At 40.2% G+C, this 22,104-nt stretch overlaps 1 protein-coding gene and 1 pseudogene across 1 annotated transcript; both read left to right on the top strand.

Annotated features, from left to right (window-relative positions):
* Positions 1–17,160, top strand: part of LOC149162248 (alanine--glyoxylate aminotransferase 2 homolog 1, mitochondrial pseudogene) — a 40,467-nt pseudogene extending 23,307 nt beyond the window's left edge.
* A 238-nt stretch (positions 17,161–17,398) lies between these two features.
* On the top strand, positions 17,399–18,765 carry LOC149162247 (E3 ubiquitin-protein ligase At4g11680-like). The gene has a single exon (XM_089435658.1). It carries the CDS (start codon positions 17,531–17,533, stop codon positions 18,416–18,418), a length of 888 nt encoding a protein of 295 aa, XP_089291784.1. The 5' UTR covers positions 17,399–17,530; the 3' UTR covers positions 18,419–18,765.
* Positions 18,766–22,104: the final 3,339 nt, after the last annotated feature.

Genomic DNA, 22,104 nt, shown 5'->3' with positions numbered 1-22,104 from the left:
ATTATATTGATCTATGCTTAGCTTATTCAAACCCTACGCGTGTCAAGACAATAGAATTCGCCCCTGAAATAACGATGAAAATCAACCCCTCTCTTTCTATACATGAAGAAGAAGAGTTATGTAATATGCAAAGAGATCATTTGGATGCCTTTTCTTGGAATTATAAAGAGATGAAGGGAGTGCACCCCTCAGTGTGTACTCACCACATTCATATCCAAGAAGGTTGCAAGCCAGTCTGACAACCCCAAAGGAGAATGAATCTAGCTCTCAAGGATATAGTCAAAGAAGATTTGCAAAAGTTGTTGGATGAAAGATTCATCTACCCTATCTCAGACTGTGAGTGGGTGTCTCATTTGGTGTTGGTTCCAAAGAAAAATAGAAAGTGGAGGATTTGCGTTGATTACAGAGAGTTAAAAAAGCAACAAAGAAGGACCATTTCCCTCTACCTTTCATTGACCAAGTGTTAGATTGCCTGGCAGGGAAAACGTTTTTCTCTTTCTTAGATGGGTTCAACGGGTACAATCAAATCTAGATTAGCCCAGAGGACCAAGATAAAATCACCTTCACCTATCCTTGGGGTACTTTCGCTTATAGGGTCCTTCCTTTTGGTCTATGCAATGCCCCTGACACATTCCAGAGGGCAGTCCTGAGTATCTTTTAAGAGCTATTCCACGATGCAATAGAAATTTATATGGAATACTTTACACCCTATGGGTGTCATTTATGGGAGTCTTTCTCTAACCTGGGTAAGCTATTGAACAAATGCATTGAAATTAATTTATCCCTTTGTCCTAAAAAGTGTGATTTCTTGATGACTGCAGGGATTGTTCTAGGTCACTCAGTATCCTAGGAAGGACTACAAGTAGACCCAAATAAGATAGCCATCATCAAAAGGGTCCCAAATCTGCAAAAATAGAGGGTTGTCAGAAGTTTTTTAGGTTTAGTTGGATACCATAGGAGATTTATAAAAATTTCAGCAAGTTAAGTTCTTCTTTATTTGGGTTATTGGCCAAAGACGCTGAATTTTTATGGTGAGAAAGTTGCCAAGAAGCCTTGGACACCCTAAAGGACAAGTTTACTGTTGCATCTATTCTCTGAGGCCCAAATGTTGGAAATAATACTGAGAGGGGGGGGGGGGTGAATCAGTATTATCACATTAGTAAAACTTTTTCATTTCCATAATCAGATTCATATATGCTACTTCCACAACTTCTTATGATTAAGTTAATTGATCTTCAATGAGTCATTAGAATATTATCAACCATATTATCAGATAACAGATGCAGTAATAGAGAATAGATCATCACACATAAGGCACACACATGAACACCATGATATAAGGTGGAAACCCAATGCGGGACAAAACCACCTGCTGCAAGTCATCTCAATCTTCTTCTTAATAAGAAAATCCTTTTACAATATTTGTACTGGTGCAGTCTTATACCAGTACGGGAGCTACAACCCCCTTTGCTCTTCTACTAGCCGATCCATTTACTAGTACGCAGGCTACTACCTGCTACAATGCTCCAAAGATTTCCTTTAGCTCTTGTACTAGCTTAGATACTAGTACGTAGGCGCCGACCTACAATATTCTCTCCTCCAAGTACCACGTTTCATCAATTTTCATACTGGATACACTGAAGCACAACCCATAATCTGAAAGGCCACATTTCATCCAATTTTCATACTGGAGCCAACAACAACATTGAAGCTCATAATCAAACAACCTTCTGAAACACCCAATCACTAGATCAATACATATACAATGAGAGTCATCAATCAGATCTAGTCCATCAGATCATTAAGAACCTGATCCATCAATTCTGAAGCTAATCATAATCATTCACTTAATCACTGCTGTTATCAGAACATAATACCAGAAACCAGACATCACTTCAAAACCCAGAACACAGCAATGATAAACATGAACAGCTAAATTGATTTCAAGAGAAGTACGCAGCTTCACCCATGTAATGCCTGCGTACAGTACGCACTGTTCTAAACTGTGCACCTGCATACCCACGCACTGTGCCAAATAGACTTCCTGCGTACCTCCGCAACTGCAGCGCTTTTTCGCCTGCGTACCGACGCGCCTGCAGCGCTTCTGCGCCTGCGTCCCGGCGCACCTGCAGCGCTTCTGAGCCTGCGTATCGGCGCACTTTTCTTTCACTGTACCTGCGTACCTTCGGGCATAAATGATTTCAAGACTTCAAGAATAACCCAGACAGTCAGATCTACAGATCTGATCATGCGCCGAAGAGATCTCAGTCCATCAGTAGATTCGCCTTCTTTAGATCTAGACCAGATCTAGCCCTCATAAGATATTCAACCAAAGACATACTCAAGCCAAATGATCTCCTTTGCTTTATATAGGCAAGCTCCTCCTAAAATCATGGAACAATACCACGAGCCGACACCATAATAACCCAATACCGTCGGCTAAATACCAAGAGTAACACATAAGAAAACCCCACATGTGAATTTCTTTGCCTTGAAATGTGTGCACTGGGGGGACGCACCTCCTGAACGGCTGGTCTGCGTATCTGGACGCGGTCCCTGCATGGTGTACCTGCGGGTACGCACTTTCTGTAAGGTGTACCTGCGTACCCCTTATTTTCTTCAATATTTGATAGCTGATCATCAACCTCTGCTGCTGACTTGAAGTACAATGATCTATCACCTGAATGGGTTGCCATCAAGGACAACACTTTAGCCATAATGACAACAATCTCCCCCTTTGGACTTGATGGCAAAGCTTACTAAGAACTTGCCATTTGATTCCTTTGATCTGAATGTAGATTCATCTGAATGTATATAAGTGAGATGATCTTCTATGAGAGGGTTGCCATCAAGTACAACACATGCATCATAATGCCAACAATCTCCCCCTTTGGACTTGATGGCAACAACACCAAATCACTCTCCCCCTTTGACATCAAGGGCAAAGGGGTATGCTCCCCCTAAGAACATGCTCCCCTTGACTATAAACCAGATCTGCTGAAGTCTCTGAATGAGCTCCCCCTTTGTATATGTCATGGTGCTCCAATCTGATAATGGTCTTTCTGAGAACAAGCTGAGATGTCTTCTCTGCTATATAGTGCTGTTCATGCTCAAGCTCCCCCTGACTGTAAGCAAGGTCTGCAAAAAGATGTTCTATAAGAAGAACATGACTTTATATATCATAAATGACCTTCCTATCACCAAAAGACTCAATACATACATCCATCACCCATCACAATAAGGATCATCCATCCAACCAAGTGGGAATACATCAGAAATATGAAAACCAAATACATTACATCTTCATCCCATGCATAGTGAGGGGACATAGGCCGTTACATGACCTGAAGAGATGACTACAATAGATAGACCATTACAACATGAGTCTTGCTATGACCTTTACATCAAACATCTAAAGATCATGACAAACATCATCAACAGCACTGTATAATCTGCTCCATAGTATCTGTCAACATCAAGGACTTCTGCATCAACTCATAACCATCCAGATTTACATGAATCAAGAGCCATCAAATGAAAGCATCTGCATCAATCAACATATGTATGAATAATCATCCCTGTATCTAGCCAACAATCCTCATCCATTTGTGCCAAGAAAGAAATCATGCATCATGCACATGTCAACAGCAGCATATGAGTGACTCATCATCATCATGTCTCCAACAATGCAACTTTGAATAATCATCCACGAAATCATCCAACCTCATCCATATATGTGCCAAGAACAATAAAGACTCCATGCAAGCATCATTAGAGAATCAACCATAAATCTGATCATGTGACCAACTCATAACCATAGCAAGATGAATCATAAGCATTGTCACCAAGGACCATAATGCCAACAATCCATTCAGGACATATGCTCCCCCTGAACCAGTGCCATCTGTCAAATCTGATCATGCATATCAATAAGAAGAATCAGCCAATAAATGCCTTAAGACAGGTACGCACTTCATCTTCTGCTCCCCTGCGTACACCTGCAGATATCCTTCTGCTACACTGCGTATATATGCAGACAGTCTTCTATTACAGAGCGTACCCACGCACCTGTTCCATCAGTTGCGCCGCATACTGTTACTGCAGGGACGCACCCAAAAATACTATCGTGCTGCGTACTTTTACTATGCGGACGCACCTAAACCTTAGTCGCTCTGCTTACCCACGCAGCTCTCCTTCTTCTGCTCCACGTACCCACGTAGGTCTCCTGTTACTGCACTGCGTCCCCACATAGATCTCCTGTTACTGCACTGCGTCCCCACGCAGCTCTTCTGTTAAACACATGCGGCCTTCTGATTAGGGCCGAATTAACAGTCCTCCTTTGTGCTACTGACAGTCAGATTCCCAGATCTGATAGATTCATTTCCAAATTCACTTGCCTACTGCCTTCAAACAAGCATATACGCGATTGTGCAGTATCCAACTCGCGTATTTATGCGACTTGCCTTTATGAAGTTTGCATATGAGATTCAGGAACCTGAAGTTTTGTACTTTCAGCTCCCTCTGATTCTGGTATGTCTGTACATTGTGCTGTGCCATCCTTTTCTGACTGTACTTCCTTTTTCCTCCATATCTTCAAGCGTGATGATGACATTTTCTCCTTTTGATATGGTGCCCACACTTTGTTCCTGCATTCCTTAGCTATATGTCCAGGCTTGTTACATGCATAACATCTTACATGTTTCATATTCCTCCTGTAACAATCAGCAGCTTTGTGACCAAACGTATTGCAAGCAAAGCAATATCCATAAAAATACCTTGATTGAGATGACTTGTCTACATAATGGTCTTGAACTCTTCTTCTTCTACATCTAGCTGCAACATGTCCAAGATTATGACATACATAACATTCAACATTATTCATAGAAGGAGTAAAGGATTTTCTTTGAGGAATTTCTTTCCTTGGTTGATGATGAGATTGATCTTTCATTTCTTCATTGATCACTTTAGATTTCTCTTTAGAATTTCTTGCCTCACCTTGTGAACTAGATTCACCTTCAACAGATTCATGGAAACCAAGACCAGTCTTTATAGCACGGGACCTTTGACTACTAAGAATATCATCCAATGCTTTAGAGCTATCTTGAAATCGTAAAAGCTTATCCTTTTCTTCTAGTTTACCTTTCAAGATATTTACCTCAACCTGAAGCTGTTCTTCCTTTTCAAGAGATTTCTTTTTCAAAACTTCTTCAGCTTTCCTTCCTTCTTCCATTTGTTCCCTTAGTTTGAGAATCTCCTTTTCTTGTTCTTCATTCAGATCCTGCTGCATTTGACGAACTCGGAAGGCACATTCTAGTTGATATTTTAAGCTGGTGACTTCGTTTTCTTGTTTTTCAATGGCTTGGAGTAGATTTGTATTCTGCTTCTTTGATTCTTCAAGATCTCCTTTTAGTGAGAGGATTGTAGCTTCAAGATTTTCATAATAACTGGATCGATCTCTGAGCTCCTTGATTGTTGTGTTCTTTTCAATGACTTCATTTCTTAGAGATGTTGCTTCATCCTGCAACTTTCGATACCTTTCATACTGGACCCAACAACAACATTGAATCTCATAATCAAAAACCTTTTGAAACACCCAATCACTAGATCAATACATATACAATGAGAGTCATCAATCAGATCTAGTCGATCAGATCATTAAGAACCTGATCCATCAATTCTGAAGCTAATCATAATCATTCACTCAATCACTGCTGTTATCAGAACATAATACCAGAAACTAGACATCACTTCAAAACCCAGAACACAGCAATGATAAACATGAACAGCTAAATTGATTTCAAGAGAAGTACGCAGCTTCACCCATGTAAAGCCTGCGTATAGTACGCACTGTTCTGAACTGTGCACCTGCGTACCCACGCACTGTGCCAAATAGACTTCCTGTGTACCTCCGCAACTGCAGCGCTTTTTCGCTTGCGTACCGACGCGCCTGCAGCGCTTCTGCGCCTACGTCCCGGCGCACCTGCAGCGCTTCTGAGCCTGCGTACCGGCGCACTTTTCTTTCACTGTACCTGCGTACCTTCGGGCATAAATGATTTCAAGACTTCAAGAATAACCCAGACAGTCAGATCTACAGATCTGATCATGCGCCGAAGAGATCTCAGTCCATCAGTAGATTTGCCTTCTTTAGATCTAGACCAGATCTAGCCCTCATAAGATATTCAACCAAAGACATACTCAAGCCAAATGATCTCCTTTGCTTTATATAGGCAAGCTCCTCCTAAAATCATGGAACAATACCACGAGCCGACACCATAATAACCCAATACCGTCGGCTAAATACCAAGAGTAACACATAAGAAAACCCCACATGTGAATTTCTTTGCCTTGAAATGTGTGCACTGGGGGGGCGCACCTCCTGAACGGCTGGTCTGCGTATCTGGACGCGGTCCCTGCATGGTGTACCTGCGGGTACGCACTTTCTGTAAGGTGTACCTGCGTACCCCTTATTTTCTTCAATATTTGATAGCTGATCATCAACCTCTGCTGCTAACTTGAAGTACAGTGATCTATCACCTGAATGGGTTGCCATCAAGGACAACACTTTAGCCATAATGCCAACAATCTCCCCCTTTGGACTTGATGGCAAAGCTTACTAAGAACTTGCCATTTGATTCCTTTGATCTGAATGTAGATTCATCTGAATGTATATAAGTGAGATGATCTTCTATGAGAGGGTTGCCATCAAGTACAACACATGCATCATAATGCCAACACCAAATTGGGCTCTTACTTTTCATATACATGCCGATGCCTCTCACAAAGCCATAGGATAAGATCTAGGCTAGATAGATGACAAGCTACCTTATGCCATTTACTTCATCAATAAGAATATGTCGAAAGCCAAACTTTTACACCCTGCTCAACCTAAACAACCTCATATGTCTACCAAACCAAACCTAGACCCGAACAATAGACAGGCACAACAGGTCTACAGTGGAGAGACATCCTACCCTGCTTATGCTGTGGAAATTTAGGAAATCAACCTTAGATCTGGGAGAGTGCTCTTGGATAATCAACCTCCATGTCCACCTAGGGAGAGTGAGGAAGAAAGAGAGGAAAGTATGCCAAGAGTGAATCCACCACCCTTTCCTGAAAGATTAACTCATCCAATCCATCCTACCCTAGAAGAGAATGAACTTCTAGGAGAATTGAAAAATCTATGTGTCAAAATCCCACTTCTCCAAGCTATTAAGGATGTACTTATTTACAACAAACTGATTAAATATAAGTGTTTCAAACATTGAGGGAGGCGAAAAAGAGACACCCCTACCATTAATGTCATTGGACAGTTGTTTGACTCAATACTGGTCCAGGTAATTTACCCAAAGTATTTAGACCCTAGAAGCCATGTATTAGATGTACACATCAATGGCACCATTGTCCCACATACCTTGATTCATCTTGTGGCTGCCATTAATGTAATGACTAAGGACACCATGCTCAAGTTGAGTCTCCAGAGTTCATTAAGAAAGACAACCACAGTCTTGCATCTTGTAGACCGGTCCACAGTAGCCCCTAAGGGGATTGTTGAGTATGTGATGGTCTCCATTGAGTCCTTGGAGTACCCTGTAGACTTCTTATTTCTCCATCCTAAGACTAAATTTAATTGTTATCCTCTCATGCTTGGGAGGCCTTGGTTAGGCAATGCCGATGCCTACATCAGCTGCAGAGCTGGAAACCTGACTATCGAAAATGGGAATCTATCCAAGAAGTTGGTCATGTACCATCTTGCTCAGCCATCTCTAGAACATGAATTACCTTTATGGCTAGAAGAGGAGGAAGAAGATGAAGTCTACTTCACCCAACTCTATACCCTAGAAAATGCCATGGGGGAGGACAACCTGATGAAGATGGTTTGATTGAACACATCCTCCAAAATCCAACTTCCAACACCTTGTCTCTTGAGGAAGTAGTGAAGGAAACCAAGAAAAACCATTAGATTGATCTATGCTTAACTAATTCAAACCCTACTTGTCTCAATACAATAGAATTTGCCCCTGAAATAACACTGAAAATCAAACCCTCCATTTCTGAACATGAAGAAGAAAAGTTATGTAATATGCTAAGAGAGCATTTGGATTCCTTTGCTTGGAATTATAAGGAGATTAAGGGAGTGCAACCATCAATGTGTACGCACCAAATTTATATCAATGAAGGTTGAAAACTAGTCTAACAACCCCAAAGGAGAATGAATCCAGCTCTCAAGTATATAGGAAAAGAAGAGTTTCAAAAGTTTTTGGATGCAAGATTCATCTACCCTATCTCGAATAGTGAGTGGGTGTCTCCTTTGGTGTTGGTTCCAAAGAAAAATAGAAAATGGAGGATTTGAGTTGATTATAGAGAGTTAAAAAAAGCAACAAAGAAGGACCATTTCCCTATGCCTTTCATTGACCAAGTGTTAGATTGGTTGGTAGGGAAAACGTTTTTCTCTTTCTTATATGGGTTCAGTGGGTACAATCAAATCTAGATTAGCCCATAGGACCAAGATAAAAGCACCTTCACCTATCCTTGGGGTACTTTCGCTTATAGGGTCCTTCCTTTTGTTTTATGCAATGCCCTTGCCACATTCTAGAGGGCAATCCTAAGTATCTTTGTAGAGCTAGTCCATGATGCAGTAGAAATTTATATGGAATACTTGACACCATATGGGTGTGATTTATGGGAGGCTCTCTCAAACCTGGTTAAGGTGTTGAACAAATGCATTGAAATGAATTTATCCCTTATTCCTGAAAAGTGTGATTTCTTGATGACTACAGGGACTATTCTAGGTCACCTAGTATCCCAGGAAGGACTAGAAATAGACCCAAATAAGATAGCCATCATCAAAAGGGTCCCAACTCTGGAAAAATAAAGGGATGTCAGAAGTTTTCTAGGTTTAGCCAAATACTATAGGAGATTTATAAAATATTTCAGCAAGTTAACTTCTCTTTTATTTGGGTTATTGGCCAAAGACTCTGAATTTTTATGGTCAGAAAGCTATCAAGAAGCCTTGGACACCCTAAAGGACAAGTTGACTATTACACCTATTCTCTGAGGCCCAAATTGGGCTCTTACTTTTCATATACATGTTGATGCCTCTCACAAAGCCATAGGAGTAGATCTAGGCCAGATAGATGACAAGCTATCTTATGCCATTAACTTCATCAGTAAGAATATGTCGAAAGCCGAACTGAACTACACAGTGACTAAAAAAGAGCTCCCAGTTGTTTTGCATTCATTGAATAAATTTAGGCATTACATTACTCCTTACCAAAAATTTGTGCATACTGACCATGATGTAATTAAATACTTGATGAATAAACCTGATGTAAATGCCCAGATTATTAGATGGTTACTTTTATTGCAACAATTTGATTTAACTATTATTGATAAGCCTGACAAGGAGAATGTTGTTGAAGATTTTCTATCCAGATTGACTTTGTCTACAGGGGAGGAAGGAATGGCTGAAGATTAGTTACTAGATGAACATTTATTCATCATTTCAATTTTGTCTCCATGGTTTGCTGACATAGCAAACTACTTGGTGTCTGCATAGTTTCCACCAAACTTGTCCTCCAAGAAAAAGAGCAGGATCATAAAAGAGAGAACCCCATTCACTTGGATTAGGTGCAACCTATTCAAGATAGGTCCAAATCAAATTTTGAGAAGATGTGTTAGGGAGGAGGAATTCATCAACATCCTTCTGACCTATCATGATGGGCCTTGTGCAGGTCACTTTGCAGCCAAAAGAACAATATTCAAGGTAATAGAAGTTGGTTGTTACTGGCCCACTCTTCACCAAGATGTGAGGAGGTATACCAGTCAATGTGATCGGTGCCAAAGGATGGGGAAACCTACCACAAGGGATGAGGTGCCTCTACAACCTCAAGTGACTTTTAGCCATTTGACAAGCGAGGCATGGATTTCATCGGGCCCATTGGCCCTCCATCCAAATAGAAGTAGTACATGATTGTGTGTACTGACTAATTCACCAACTGGGCTAAATCCAAAGCCATCAAAGTAGCAAAAGAAGAAAAGGTGGCTGAATTCTTAAGGGAAAATATGTTTTATAAGTTTGGGTACCCTGAGAGTTGATCATTGATCAAGGTAGTCAATTTACATCTCACAAGAACAAGCACAAAATATCGACTCCTTACCACCCACAGGCTAATGGGCAAGTGGAGGTAACCAACATAGCGCTAGAAGGCATTTTGACCAAGGTGATTAGTAGCAACAAAAAGGATTGGGAAGATAGATTAGTTGAGGCCACCTAGGCCTACGATACCACCTCGAATACCACCACTGGCTTCACCCCTTATGAATTGGTGTATGGGAAGAAAGCCCTGATGTCCATTAAATTTGAATACAACACCTTAATGATGGTAGCACAACTGGATCTAGATATCACTAAGGCACAACATGAAAGTTTACTCCAGCTGAATGTGTTAGATGAATTTTGGATGCAAGCCCTCCTCCACACAGAGGTGACTCAAGATCAAAGGAAAATTTGGCATGAAAAGAATATAAAAGACAAGCAGTTTCAAGAATGTGATTGGGATTTATTGTATGATTCCTGGTACAAGGATTTTAAAGGCAAGTTAAGAACTAGATGGTTAGGGCCTTATGTAATAGAAAAGTGTCATGATAATGGTGTTGTGCATATAATAACCATTGATGTAGAGGCTATCCCTTTGCTTATCAATGGGTATAGATTATAGATCTACAAGAAGCTCTTGTCAAAGCAAGAATTCGTCAATAACATCAACAAGACAATGACAGTGGTGGATAAGGTTTTAGCTTCCACCCCACCAATTCCCTAAAGAAGAAAAAAGAAAGAAAAAGAAAAGAAAAGAAAAAAGAAAAAGAGAAAAAATAAAGAGACTTAGGTGAAAACCTCCATGAGGCACCTGAGTCCCACTATTAGGTTCAAAACCTCTTGAGGAAGCCCAAGGGTGTTTTAGAAAAAAGGAGGTAAAATAAAAAGATCTCTAGGTGAAAACGTTTTTTGAGGCACTCGGGGTAGGAAACTAGGATGAAAACCTCCTTGGAGGCAGACTAGTTGTTTTACAAAAAAAAAAAAAAAGAGAGAAGAAAAAAAAGAAAAAAGAGAAAAGATACAAAAGATGGAAATTTTGTTTTGCAGGTCAGCAAGAGGAGGATAAGAACAACATGAGAAGGATATCAGGACCTACAAGAGCCATGTTTTAATCCACCCATCTCATATCTTCCACTATTCACCTAGTCTTCCATTTATAAACCCCTCCATCTGATCTCACTCAAACTATGTGTTTTCAATAGGATTCCTTGTAATGCTACAAGAGTTTCAGGTAAGAATGACAATGACCTTGAAAACCATAAGAAGGATAGTTCGAGAGAAAGGTGATGACATAAGCCTGTGTCTGGATGAAAAACCATTTACTCCACCACAACATGTCACCCATGAATCCATCAAAGGAATCAATTCAAAAAAAAAAATATTACAAAAAAACAACAACAAAAGAGATGGAGAAGAGGGAAAGAGGAACCATCCTCAGAGGCAACATCTTTAACCTACCATTCCCTACCACCATTCTCCACTAATTTCAACATCTATTATGCTTCAAAGTTTAGAAAAAAAGTATGAAAATTTAATGGAGAGGTAGCTACAGGACATCCTACAGGTATCTTGTAGGAAATCCTGTAGCAGCCTATCCCACAAAGGAAACCATAGATATTTCAACTATCTTCAGAACTGGGACTACAAGGATGAAGAAGCTCCTCTAGAGCTCAGGAGTAGTAATAATATCACCAACAAAAAGGTCCAACACCTTCACATTAAAAGGAACAAGCATCAAAAGAGGCAAATACACAGAAAAATATGCATATTGAAAAGCACAACAAAGAGGCACCACTCTCCAGCATTCATCATCAACGAAGCACCTTACCCACAAGTATGTCATCTTACTCATGCTCTCTCATTAGTGTGATATGGTAAAAACTATAGGATAATGTGAGAGTTTGTTTTATAAGTAAAGGTGGCCAGTTAACTTGGCCATATTTGGCCAGTCGACGAGAAGTAAAGAGTTCGACCAATCCACATGTGGCAAAATTCAAATCAAAAGAAAAAGGGAATAAAACAAAAAATGGTTAAGATATGGAGGATAGGAGAGGGACATAATTATGAGGTAAGGTGGAATGATGGACTGATAGTGGGACCATTGGTCCAAAACGAGGTGCTCGTACTTAGACAGCTAGCACACCAACCCACACGATCATTCATATATGAAAATAAAACGCTAATTCCCATACAAAGAGAGCAAAAGAAACTTCGAGATGTCATCAAATGAAGAGGTTGCTCTCGGCCTTCCTAAAATAGAACCTACAGGATAGAGTTAGCATCTACAACGTAGTAAACCTATCCTTGAAGATTCTCTACAAAACTTAAGACTCCCTATTACATGGACAACATTTACAGATATGCAGGTAGAAGGAGAAATTCAAGCTATTGAATATGACAAAAGCCCTACTGCTAGTGAGGGAGAAGAAGAAACAAAAGAGGAAAAAGGAGAAGAAATAGAGGAGGATATTGAACAAGAAATAGAGGAGGAAAATGAAGAAGAGACAAAGGAGAAACAAAAGAAGAAACAAATGAGTAGAGTGAAGAAATAGAGGAAGGAGAAGAAGATAAAGGATGAGACAAAGAAGAGGATGAGAAAGAAAATGGAAAAGAGGAAAAAGGACAGAAGGAGAAATAGAGGTTTACAACTCAAGACAGGGAGGAAGAAGAATCATCAAGGGTATCCCCTAAGCCTACATAGGTCATCACTTACCAACCTATCCACCACTGGAAGAGCTAGCTAAGCCCTATCGAGCTTGATGAATGATGCCCTGAATGATTCCCTTAGGAGGTACCACTAGAAGGACTTAGATGCAGAAGCAAAACGGGATCAAACCTACCTTCCTCTTACCCTTTCACCCTAGGAACAATCAGTCAGAATAACCACAACCTTCTAGTATTGTATCGGTGGAACCTTCCCACCCGCTAGGAATAGACCTAGAGCCCTAGACCATGTCACTTAGGAAGTTAGTGCCCTAAGTACACCTGCCAAGTCAAAGGGGGAATAGGCAAAGACAAACCCCACTATACTTTGGGTCAAGAAAGAGCACTAGGATTAGACAAGGAAGACCTAAAACCCCCACCAAAACTCAAATTTTCATTGAGGATTCACCAAAGAAAAAAGAGAAGGCAACCCCTCTAAAGAAAAATGCAGGAGAAGGATCATCAAAACAAGCTTCTCCGCAATCTCCAATTACCTATGTTAGGAGGTCTGTCACAAGGTCAGCCTCATCAAAGGGAAAAGGTCTCCTACATGAGACACATACAGACCAATAGGAAGCAGAGGCCATCCTATAGGAAACTCTGTTAAGCCTATAGGAAACAAAAAAGGAGATCAGGAAGGAATTACTCAACAAGAAACTAAGGAAGAAGACAAAGAACTAAGAGAACCTAGCCCATATCCAAACCTCAGCTCCTACTATAGGTTCATTGAAGGAGGTAGGGTGATGCCATAAAATTTTTCCATTCCCCTATTCTTTGAACTTGAAAAGGAGAGGGCAAGGACACACATGTGGATGAAAATTGCCAAATCAAAATGGGTAGAGGATGTAGGCCACATGGAGGAAAAATTGCAAGAGATGGGCAGAGAACTGAGCAACATAAGTGACACAGAAGCAATGATGAAATCTCACCTAGAGGATGAGAACACATGGCTAAGGCAGTAGCTACAAGAGAAGGAAAGTCAATTGGTAACTATGGTCGGTTTGTCCATGGAAGCAATCCAATACAAGATGCTAGTAAAGTCTTATGCCTTGTACCTCAAGGAACAATGGCTACAATTCAAGATAAAGATCCTAGCACAAAGATGAACTATGCCCTTCCAAGACTATATACAATTCATTTATCTCTATGTTGGAAATAATACTAAGAGGGGGGGTGAATTAGTATTATCAAGTCAATTATTTCCTTTTCAAACCCAGATCATATACGCTACTTCAGTTAGAGAAAACCGCGTATATACGCAACTACATATAAGGAAACCCGCGTATACCATGCAACTTTATAATTTAATTTATCTTACAGATGTTGATCATTAATCTATGTATCAGAATCAAATAAACAGTAACTAGAAACAGTGAAATAGAGTAGAAGACAATCACACACAAGAACACAAGATATAAGGTGGAAACCCAATGTGGGTGAAAACCACCTGCTGCAATTCGTCTCTATCTTCTTTAATTAGAAACTTCTTCTTACAATGATTCTGTACTGGTGCAGTCCTTTACCAGTACACAGGTTGCAACCTGCAGAGAGCTACAACCCTCTCTCATTCTCCAGCCTCTCCTGGAAGGGAGCTACAACCCCCTTAGCTCTTGCACTAGTCAAGATACTAGTACGTAGTTGCTAGCCTACAGAAGGCTACAACCTTCTCTTTCTTCCAGGGACCACGTTTCATAAATTTTCAGACTGGACCCATGAACATCAATCAGTCATCAAACAATCTCCTTTTCACCAATTATAACTAAATCAAGTATACGCTTCTCTGACAGTTGTACCCCAAAACACAGTAACAGTACCCACACACCAAATTATGAACCCAAAACACTGCAGCAATAAACAGAAGTAGCTAGAACACAACTCAAGAGATGTACGCTACCTCAATAACTAGAAACCTGCATGCATACGCTTCTGTATTTGAACCAACCTGCATATACGCTATTTTTGCTCACAGAACCAGCGTTTATACACTCGTTCGCCTCACTGAACCTGTGTACAGATCTATTAAGGATAATTCACTCTTTCAAATATTCAGACATTGATTAACCTAGATTACCAGATTTATAGATCAAGCATGCGCTTCATATAACGGATCAAAATCATATAAAGATACTATTATGACGCATCAATAGAACTTATCCTTCTCTTGCGCTCAGGTTCCTCCTTCATTCAGATCCAAATCTGCACCATAACACAATCACCAATATTCTAGATCTAGCACTTTATTAGATATTCAATAATTCAGATCATACTTTGCCAAATGATCTCCTTCCTCTTTTATAGTCTTAGGCCTTCCACAATACCACGGTCCAAAACCATAACAAAACAATACCGTGGACCCAATACTTGGGATCAACACTCTTGACGAGATACCATGGCCCAAAACCATAGGTTCAATTACCAAGGACTAAATACCACGGACCAAAAGTAATTTCTCCAACATGTACGTGCTTTTCCTTGCGTGAAAGTGTGTGTATACGCATATGCGCCTTTGCAACGTCTAACCCGCATGTATACGTGCCTTCGTCTAGATGAACCTGCATATATATCTTTTCTTTCATTCTGAGAGCCTAAACTGAGATCTGTCATCAAAGTGAGTTGCCATCAAGGACAACACCTGTGCCATAGCTCCAAACCTGTGCCATAATGCCAACAATCTACCCCTTTGGACTTGATGGCAACCCCAAGATCCTAAAAGTCATTCTCCCCCTTTGTCATCAAGGGAAAAGGGTGGTGCTCCCCCTGAGTACATGCTGAAATCTCTGCTCTGCTGTGCTAACCATGCTCCCCCTGACTGTAGGCAAGATCTGCAAAAAGATGTTCTTCAAGAAGAACCATGATTTATACATCATAAAAGACCTTCCTATCACCAAAAGACTCTATGCATACATCCATCACCCAACCAAGTGGGGATACATCAGAAATTTACATATGACAACCAAGTACATTACATCATTCATCCCAGGCATAGTGGGGAAACCAAAATAGGTCGTTACATGACCTTGACACCATAAAAAAAAGATACATGACATAGAGACGAAACATTTAGAGCAAGACTTATGAAAGTCACCAATAACTGATATCAACAGCATCTGTCAATCACTATTCAGACCAGAAAACATGTTTTCCTTCTGTTGTCCCTCTGCATTTGTTCCACCTGAGATCAATAGCTGTGAACCTGAACCAAGAGATTCTAATGTAATGCCAACAATGCATTATCAGAAGTTTATCTGCTCCCCCTGAACCTGTGCCAGATGGTCTCTGTCAGATCCATATCACACTTTCTTCAACCAGAGTTTGTCCCCACTGATTTCTTTCAAACTGCCATATACGCGACTGTCTCTACATAAACTGATGTATGTATGTGGATCCTCCTCAGGCAACTCGCGTACACCCATTTTTCTCTGAAATAGACAAGTTTCAACAACAAGATGATGCATCAACTACTCCCAGCTTCTGTCTGAGGTATTCAAAAGTTTCCCTGGGCAGTGGTGTGGTGAGAATATCAACAACTTGTTCCTTAGAGGGAACATACTCCAATTTGACTTTTTGTTCCAATACTTGTTATCAGAGAAAATGATACTTGATCGGTATGTGCTTAGTCTTTGAATGCATGACAGGATTCTTTGAGATACTGATAGCACTTGTATTATCACATAAGATGGAGATAGGTGGAGTACAAGTGATTTGAAAATCCTACAAAGTTTGCATCATCCAAAGGAGTTGAGTGCAACAAGATGCGGCAGCCACATATTTTACTTCAGTTGTAGATAAGGCAATCAAACTTTGTTTCATGTTGAACCAAGATAATAATATGGAACCTGTTATCACTGAAAATTCTGTTGCCAAAATTTTTTAGCCTAGCTTAAGGACAGGGTGTTTTTGCAGCGCATGAGTCCTCTTTTAACAGTTTCGCAGCGCAACATGCTTCAAGTGATTCCGTAGCGCGCTACGAAATTGGGGATTTGCTCGGGTTTTCAGTAGAAGGTTCATATACTAAATTTAGATGATGAGCAGAGTGATGCAAAGGCCCAAAAGGGAATGCAGTGGTAATGTATAAAGTTGGTGTATTCTACTACTTTGGTTTGAAGGGGGTTCCCCGTGACCATGCGAAAGCATTATCATGGTTTCTTAAAGCGGTTGAGAAAGGAGAATATTTTGCTAATGTACATGTGCTGAGTGTTAATCAACTATTAGAATCGGCTCTGGACACAGCATGGCATGTGGCAAGTAGTATATTCACCTCGACTACTCCTGTACCTTACACCCAAATGACAAGCCAGCGTGAAGCTTTTGTAATTGGCAAACTGACTCTTCACTGCGGTCTGAACCTGGGTTGGGATTGAATATTCCGAGGAGAACATGACATGCAAACTGTTACCTACAGGTTGCCATTGACAAGGTGAAGGCGCAGGTCGATATCGGGCAGCAGTTGTTGGCAGTCTTCCAGATTCTTATCAACAGTTCCAATGTCAACTCTCTGCAAAGCTAGCAAAGGGGCATCCGGAGCTGAGTGAACTCCTGTTGAGAAGCAACTCCTTTTCCAGACCTGCCGACTTACGAAACTATGGCCGCCAACAACGAGCGAGCCCATTGAATTCAGGACTTTGGATTTCAATTGAACTTACCATAACAGTTAGTCAGATAGTGGCTTCCATTATTGTTTTATCACTCTCAAGAAATGAGAATCCTCGGGCCCCATTATTTGTTTGGGTCATGGGTTATGCTACAGGGTGTCTTGCCACACTTCCTCTTTTGTATTGGCGATACACACATCGATATATTCATGTGCCGGAGCAAGATCCTGTATCTTCATCCAGTGCTTCCCATTCTAGTCCTCCTCCTCCTCAAACTACCTCTTACACTACAATGTCAGTTCCTCAAGATTCACGAGAGGAAGAAGGCCCAAGTACATCTCAGGCTTCAAGGAGCCGTCAGCATATGGCAGGAAGGAATCCCAGGTTTAATGTATATGTAGAATGGTTCAAATTGGCTTTAGACTGCTTCTTTGCTGTTTGGTTTGTTGCTGGGAACGTGTGGATATTTGTTGGTCACTCATCCTCAAGTGATGCTCCAAATCTTTACAGGTTGTGTATTGTGTTTCTCACATTTAGTTGTATAGGTTATGCCATGCCATTCATTTTGTGTGTGACAGTATGTTGCTGCCTACCCTGTATAATACATATTCTTGGATTTCGAGAGGACCAGAGTCAGACAAGAGGAGCTTCACCTGAAGTGATTAATACTTTGCCAACTTACAAGTTCAAAGCAAAAAGAACAATCGAAAGTAATGGAAATAAAGACGAGAGTGAAGTTGACTCAGAAAGTGCAGGTGAGGGTGGCTTTATAGCAGCTGGAACTGATAAAGAGAGACTTATTTCAGGCGAAGATGCGATTTGTTCCATTTGCTTGGGCAAATACCAGGACAATGATGAGCTAAGGGAGTTATCATGCACACACTGCTTCCATGTAGAATGTGTTGATAAATGGTTGAAAATAAATGCATCTTGTCCTCTTTGCAAACATGAAATTGGGGAATCCAGTGAAGTAGCACCAGAATCTTCTGCACAAGCAGGACAGCGAAGAGATGGACAATTGGTGTGAGGAGCTAGTATGAGTCAGGCATGAGTTGGTGCTGCACTGCATAGATGAACCATAGTGAGGAAAGGAGCAGCATAACCCTCAATATTGCTGTTTCCTAGTTGTAGACAATGCATCTTTTGCCATAAAAGAGAGCAACCTGATGGTGCATGATCGTTACAGCTAGGGAAGACTTTAAAAGTTTGTAAAACTAAGCATAGCTCTTAAACACTGAAGTTAAAAGACATGATTGGAATGTGCAAGTGGTTCAGTATCCAAATATTGAAGGTTGCAGAATATGGAGCTACTGTGCAAACGAGTAACTTTATCTATATTTTCACAAGATCATACAATGGAAAATGTTGAGATAACAACTGCATCGGTGAACCAGAATAGTTACAAAAGTTCTTGCAACTAAAGGGATGAATAATTGCATGGTGTGAATTAAGAATGACCATGTAGAGCTGCTATACAGACTTCTCCAAGGTTTTATATTTGAGGAGTGCGTGCTATTGATGTTGTGAAAAAATTTCAGAAATTAAGTTTTGCGGCATTTATCAAGGTTGTTTGAGCCATTTAAATAGCAAGTTTTCGTTTCTCTTGGGTCACAAGTACTTTCAGGAAAGCAGATAGCTCTAGTTATAATGTTGCAGTGACAAACACATCTAGTTGGGGCAGAGTGAAGACCAGAAGTGTGAACGTAAGGTCAATATGAATAATTTAGTGCTTCGTTCAGGTGCCAAGATTATCACATATCCTTTTAATAATGCTGCGGACAAGACAGGACATGAAAATGGAAAAGCGTTAGCATGTTGAGATATTTTGCTATGCTTTGAGCCAGAATGATGGCACTGAATGGAGGCAGCCATTGAAGCTCCAAGGATTCTGAATCTCTCAAACAGTGAACACTTTAGTGAACCTTATGGGGAGGATTTTATCTTCATTACCAATAATTGGCATACATCTCTTCTTCCTTGTTAATTGAAGACAGTCAAGTTTATTGATGAAGACTGTGTTTTTAAAATTGTTTAAAACAGTTTCGCAGTTTTGTAGCGCGCTACGAAACTGCGAAACTGCTGTAGGTGTTGTTTTGAAACGCATATAACAGTTAAATGGCAGAATCAAAATTTTGTGAAGGGAACACCTCAGTGACATAAAGGGGATTAAAGGAAGCTTCTACAGCCAGTCAACATATGCCATGTGTACCTTTAACAAAAGGTGAAAGATTTTAACCTAAGTTTGGAATTTTCGGTCATAAAGCCACTTTATTTTTGGTGATTAGGGTTTTGGAGGAAGCTACATATGAAAAGTTTCGATTGGCACACCTGTCCATCAGAGAGGCTCCCAGCATGTCAATAAGCATATCAGTAGCATGGTAATACCCTATATTCTTGGGTTATTAAAGGTTTAAGGTGTCAACTGCTGCAAATTCGGTGATGGGGAACCAGAACCGAAAATTTAGGGTTACTCTCAGCCAAAACAGAACAGATCAAAGCTTTCGGTGCTCAACGCCAGCATGGGACATTAATTGCCCATCTCATGCCCTCTCATGCCATCTCAGCTGAACGAAGGGAAAGCCAGATGTCAAAGCTGCAAGGAAGAATCAATGCATACGAGGAGATAGAGTTAGAATTTCAATTTGATTAGGACTCTATGTATTCACAGCGCAATACCTTTGTATTTAATAAGTTTGTTTAGATATAGATAAGGCAATTAATGATAGGATTTCGAGCTCCCCTCATGCTGGAGGAGGAGTCTCAAGTAGTTTTAGTTTTGTTTTCCTATATATAGGAAAAACTCTGATGTAAAAAAGGTTGGAGATTTATGAAAAAACAAAGTTTTTATCAGCTTATGTAAAAAGACTTTTTGACAGTAATAAAAGGATTACTTTTTCTTCCCAAGATTCATCATGTGTTCAATGCTCAGAATATGTGTGGTTTTGTCATTATCCTTTATATATTTTACAGCTCACTAAATATGCAATCACTCTGAATTCACCTAGTGCTCAGACTTCCTGTGTATATTTATGAGTTGAGGTTCTTTTTGAGAGATGTTTTGAGTGTTAAACATTATATGCCTTGGCTTCTATGATTGAGTGGTTTATAGTTTACTGCAGAAGTATTTGACTCCATGAGCCCAATGGAAGAGATGTTATTTTGTTGTTCCAACCAGCTTATTTTCATGAACTGTTTGAAGAGTTAGCCATCTTTTCTTGTTCTTAATTCATATCAAGAATCTGTGAGAGAGCCCTCTCTGACTAAGGAGGCTAAGCCTTAGTCTAAAGCCTGGTTTGAAATAGTTACATGAGATCTTGCTAAGTAGCAGCCCTTAGTACACGATTTTGTGATAACATTTTGGTGCGTCTGCCGGGAGCCTGATGATTATTCTTTCCCGAAATTATGAAGCTGAACTTCTGAAGGTAGCAGGAGCTCAGAAGGTTTTTGAGGCTGCAAAACTACCTTGGTGACTCCACACATCAAATAACAAATTGGAAGGTGACTCCACTGCTAGAAGATCAATAGCTTGATGAAGTTTCAAGATGAATTCCACTGCAAGAATGAATGCCAGGTATGCTCCTATGAATCGGTCTCATATCCCTGGTTTTCCAAATCCTATGCCAAAGGTTGATTGGTTAGATGATCTTCCAATATTCAAAGATCAAAAGAAGGACAATGCTGCTCTTCATTTGGTTAGGTTTCATATGCATGTACGCAGTCTTAAGGTTCACTTTCCTGAGGATTGTCTCATGAGGATGTTTATGGCCACTTTAGAAGGAAAAGCATGGTTTTGGTATAAAAGTTTGGAGGATGGTTCATTATCTTCTCTTGCTGATTTCCATGATGTGTTCTGTGAAATGTATAAAGAAGGTTATCCTTCCTTATTACTGCTTAAAGATTGCTGTAGGCATTCTTTAAATCTTATTCAGTACTTGGAGGATTGTTATGGTGATGATGAGTTTATGGATGAAGAAATTTTAGAGGCTCTCCATAACAGTGCATTTCAGCACCAAGGAGAAGATATAATATCTCATGAAACGCAACATGAAGATTAGCAGGGGTTTACTTGTGAAAACCATGTTCAATCCTCTGATATTGAGGTAGAGATGCAGCAGATTTGTCAGGCTTCAGATCACGATGAAGACGAAATTGATTGCACCCAGCAAGAAGAAATATTGGAGGAAATTTTCTATGACCCTTAGGCAGAGGAAAAACTTGCTCAATTTTGTAATTCCTTGTAGCAGCTTACTTCAAATAATAATCATAATAGTGAGGAAAATTACATTGTTTGTGAGCATCATTCAGAAAGGCAGTTGGATAGCATATCAAATAAATTTGGTGTGGCTGAAGATAAGTTCTCTAAAGATACAGAAAGTTTTGAGAATCAGCAAACTAACCATGTGTTTTTTGACCCTATAGCTGAATACATGGAAAAGATTTGCTGTTCAGGCGGCTTCCAGTTATATTTTCATGTTGAAGAACAGTTACACCTCATGCTGCCTCGGTTACTTCAGTATCTGGCTTATTTTTGTTTCAAGCACAGCCAAAGGACTCAAATGTTAGATAAAACAGAGGATTGGCTACATTGGAAATTTCATATTGATTGAGCAGAAAAGAAGTTGAAATGGTTAGGGTAGGTAGGTAGAGGTAAATGCAAATAAGCTCAAGGTTAACTGAGCATTTCTTTTTTCAGTAGATGTAGCTTTCTTTCTC

Source organism: Pinus tabuliformis, chromosome 5_2, assembly GCF_031772625.1.
Source record: "Pinus tabuliformis cultivar Carrire ecotype Pingquan chromosome 5_2, CPIR1, whole genome shotgun sequence".
Taxonomy (NCBI): domain Eukaryota; kingdom Viridiplantae; phylum Streptophyta; class Pinopsida; order Pinales; family Pinaceae; genus Pinus; species Pinus tabuliformis.
Note: the sequence above shows the minus strand (reverse complement) of the source record. Positions and strands in the feature narration are given on the sequence as shown.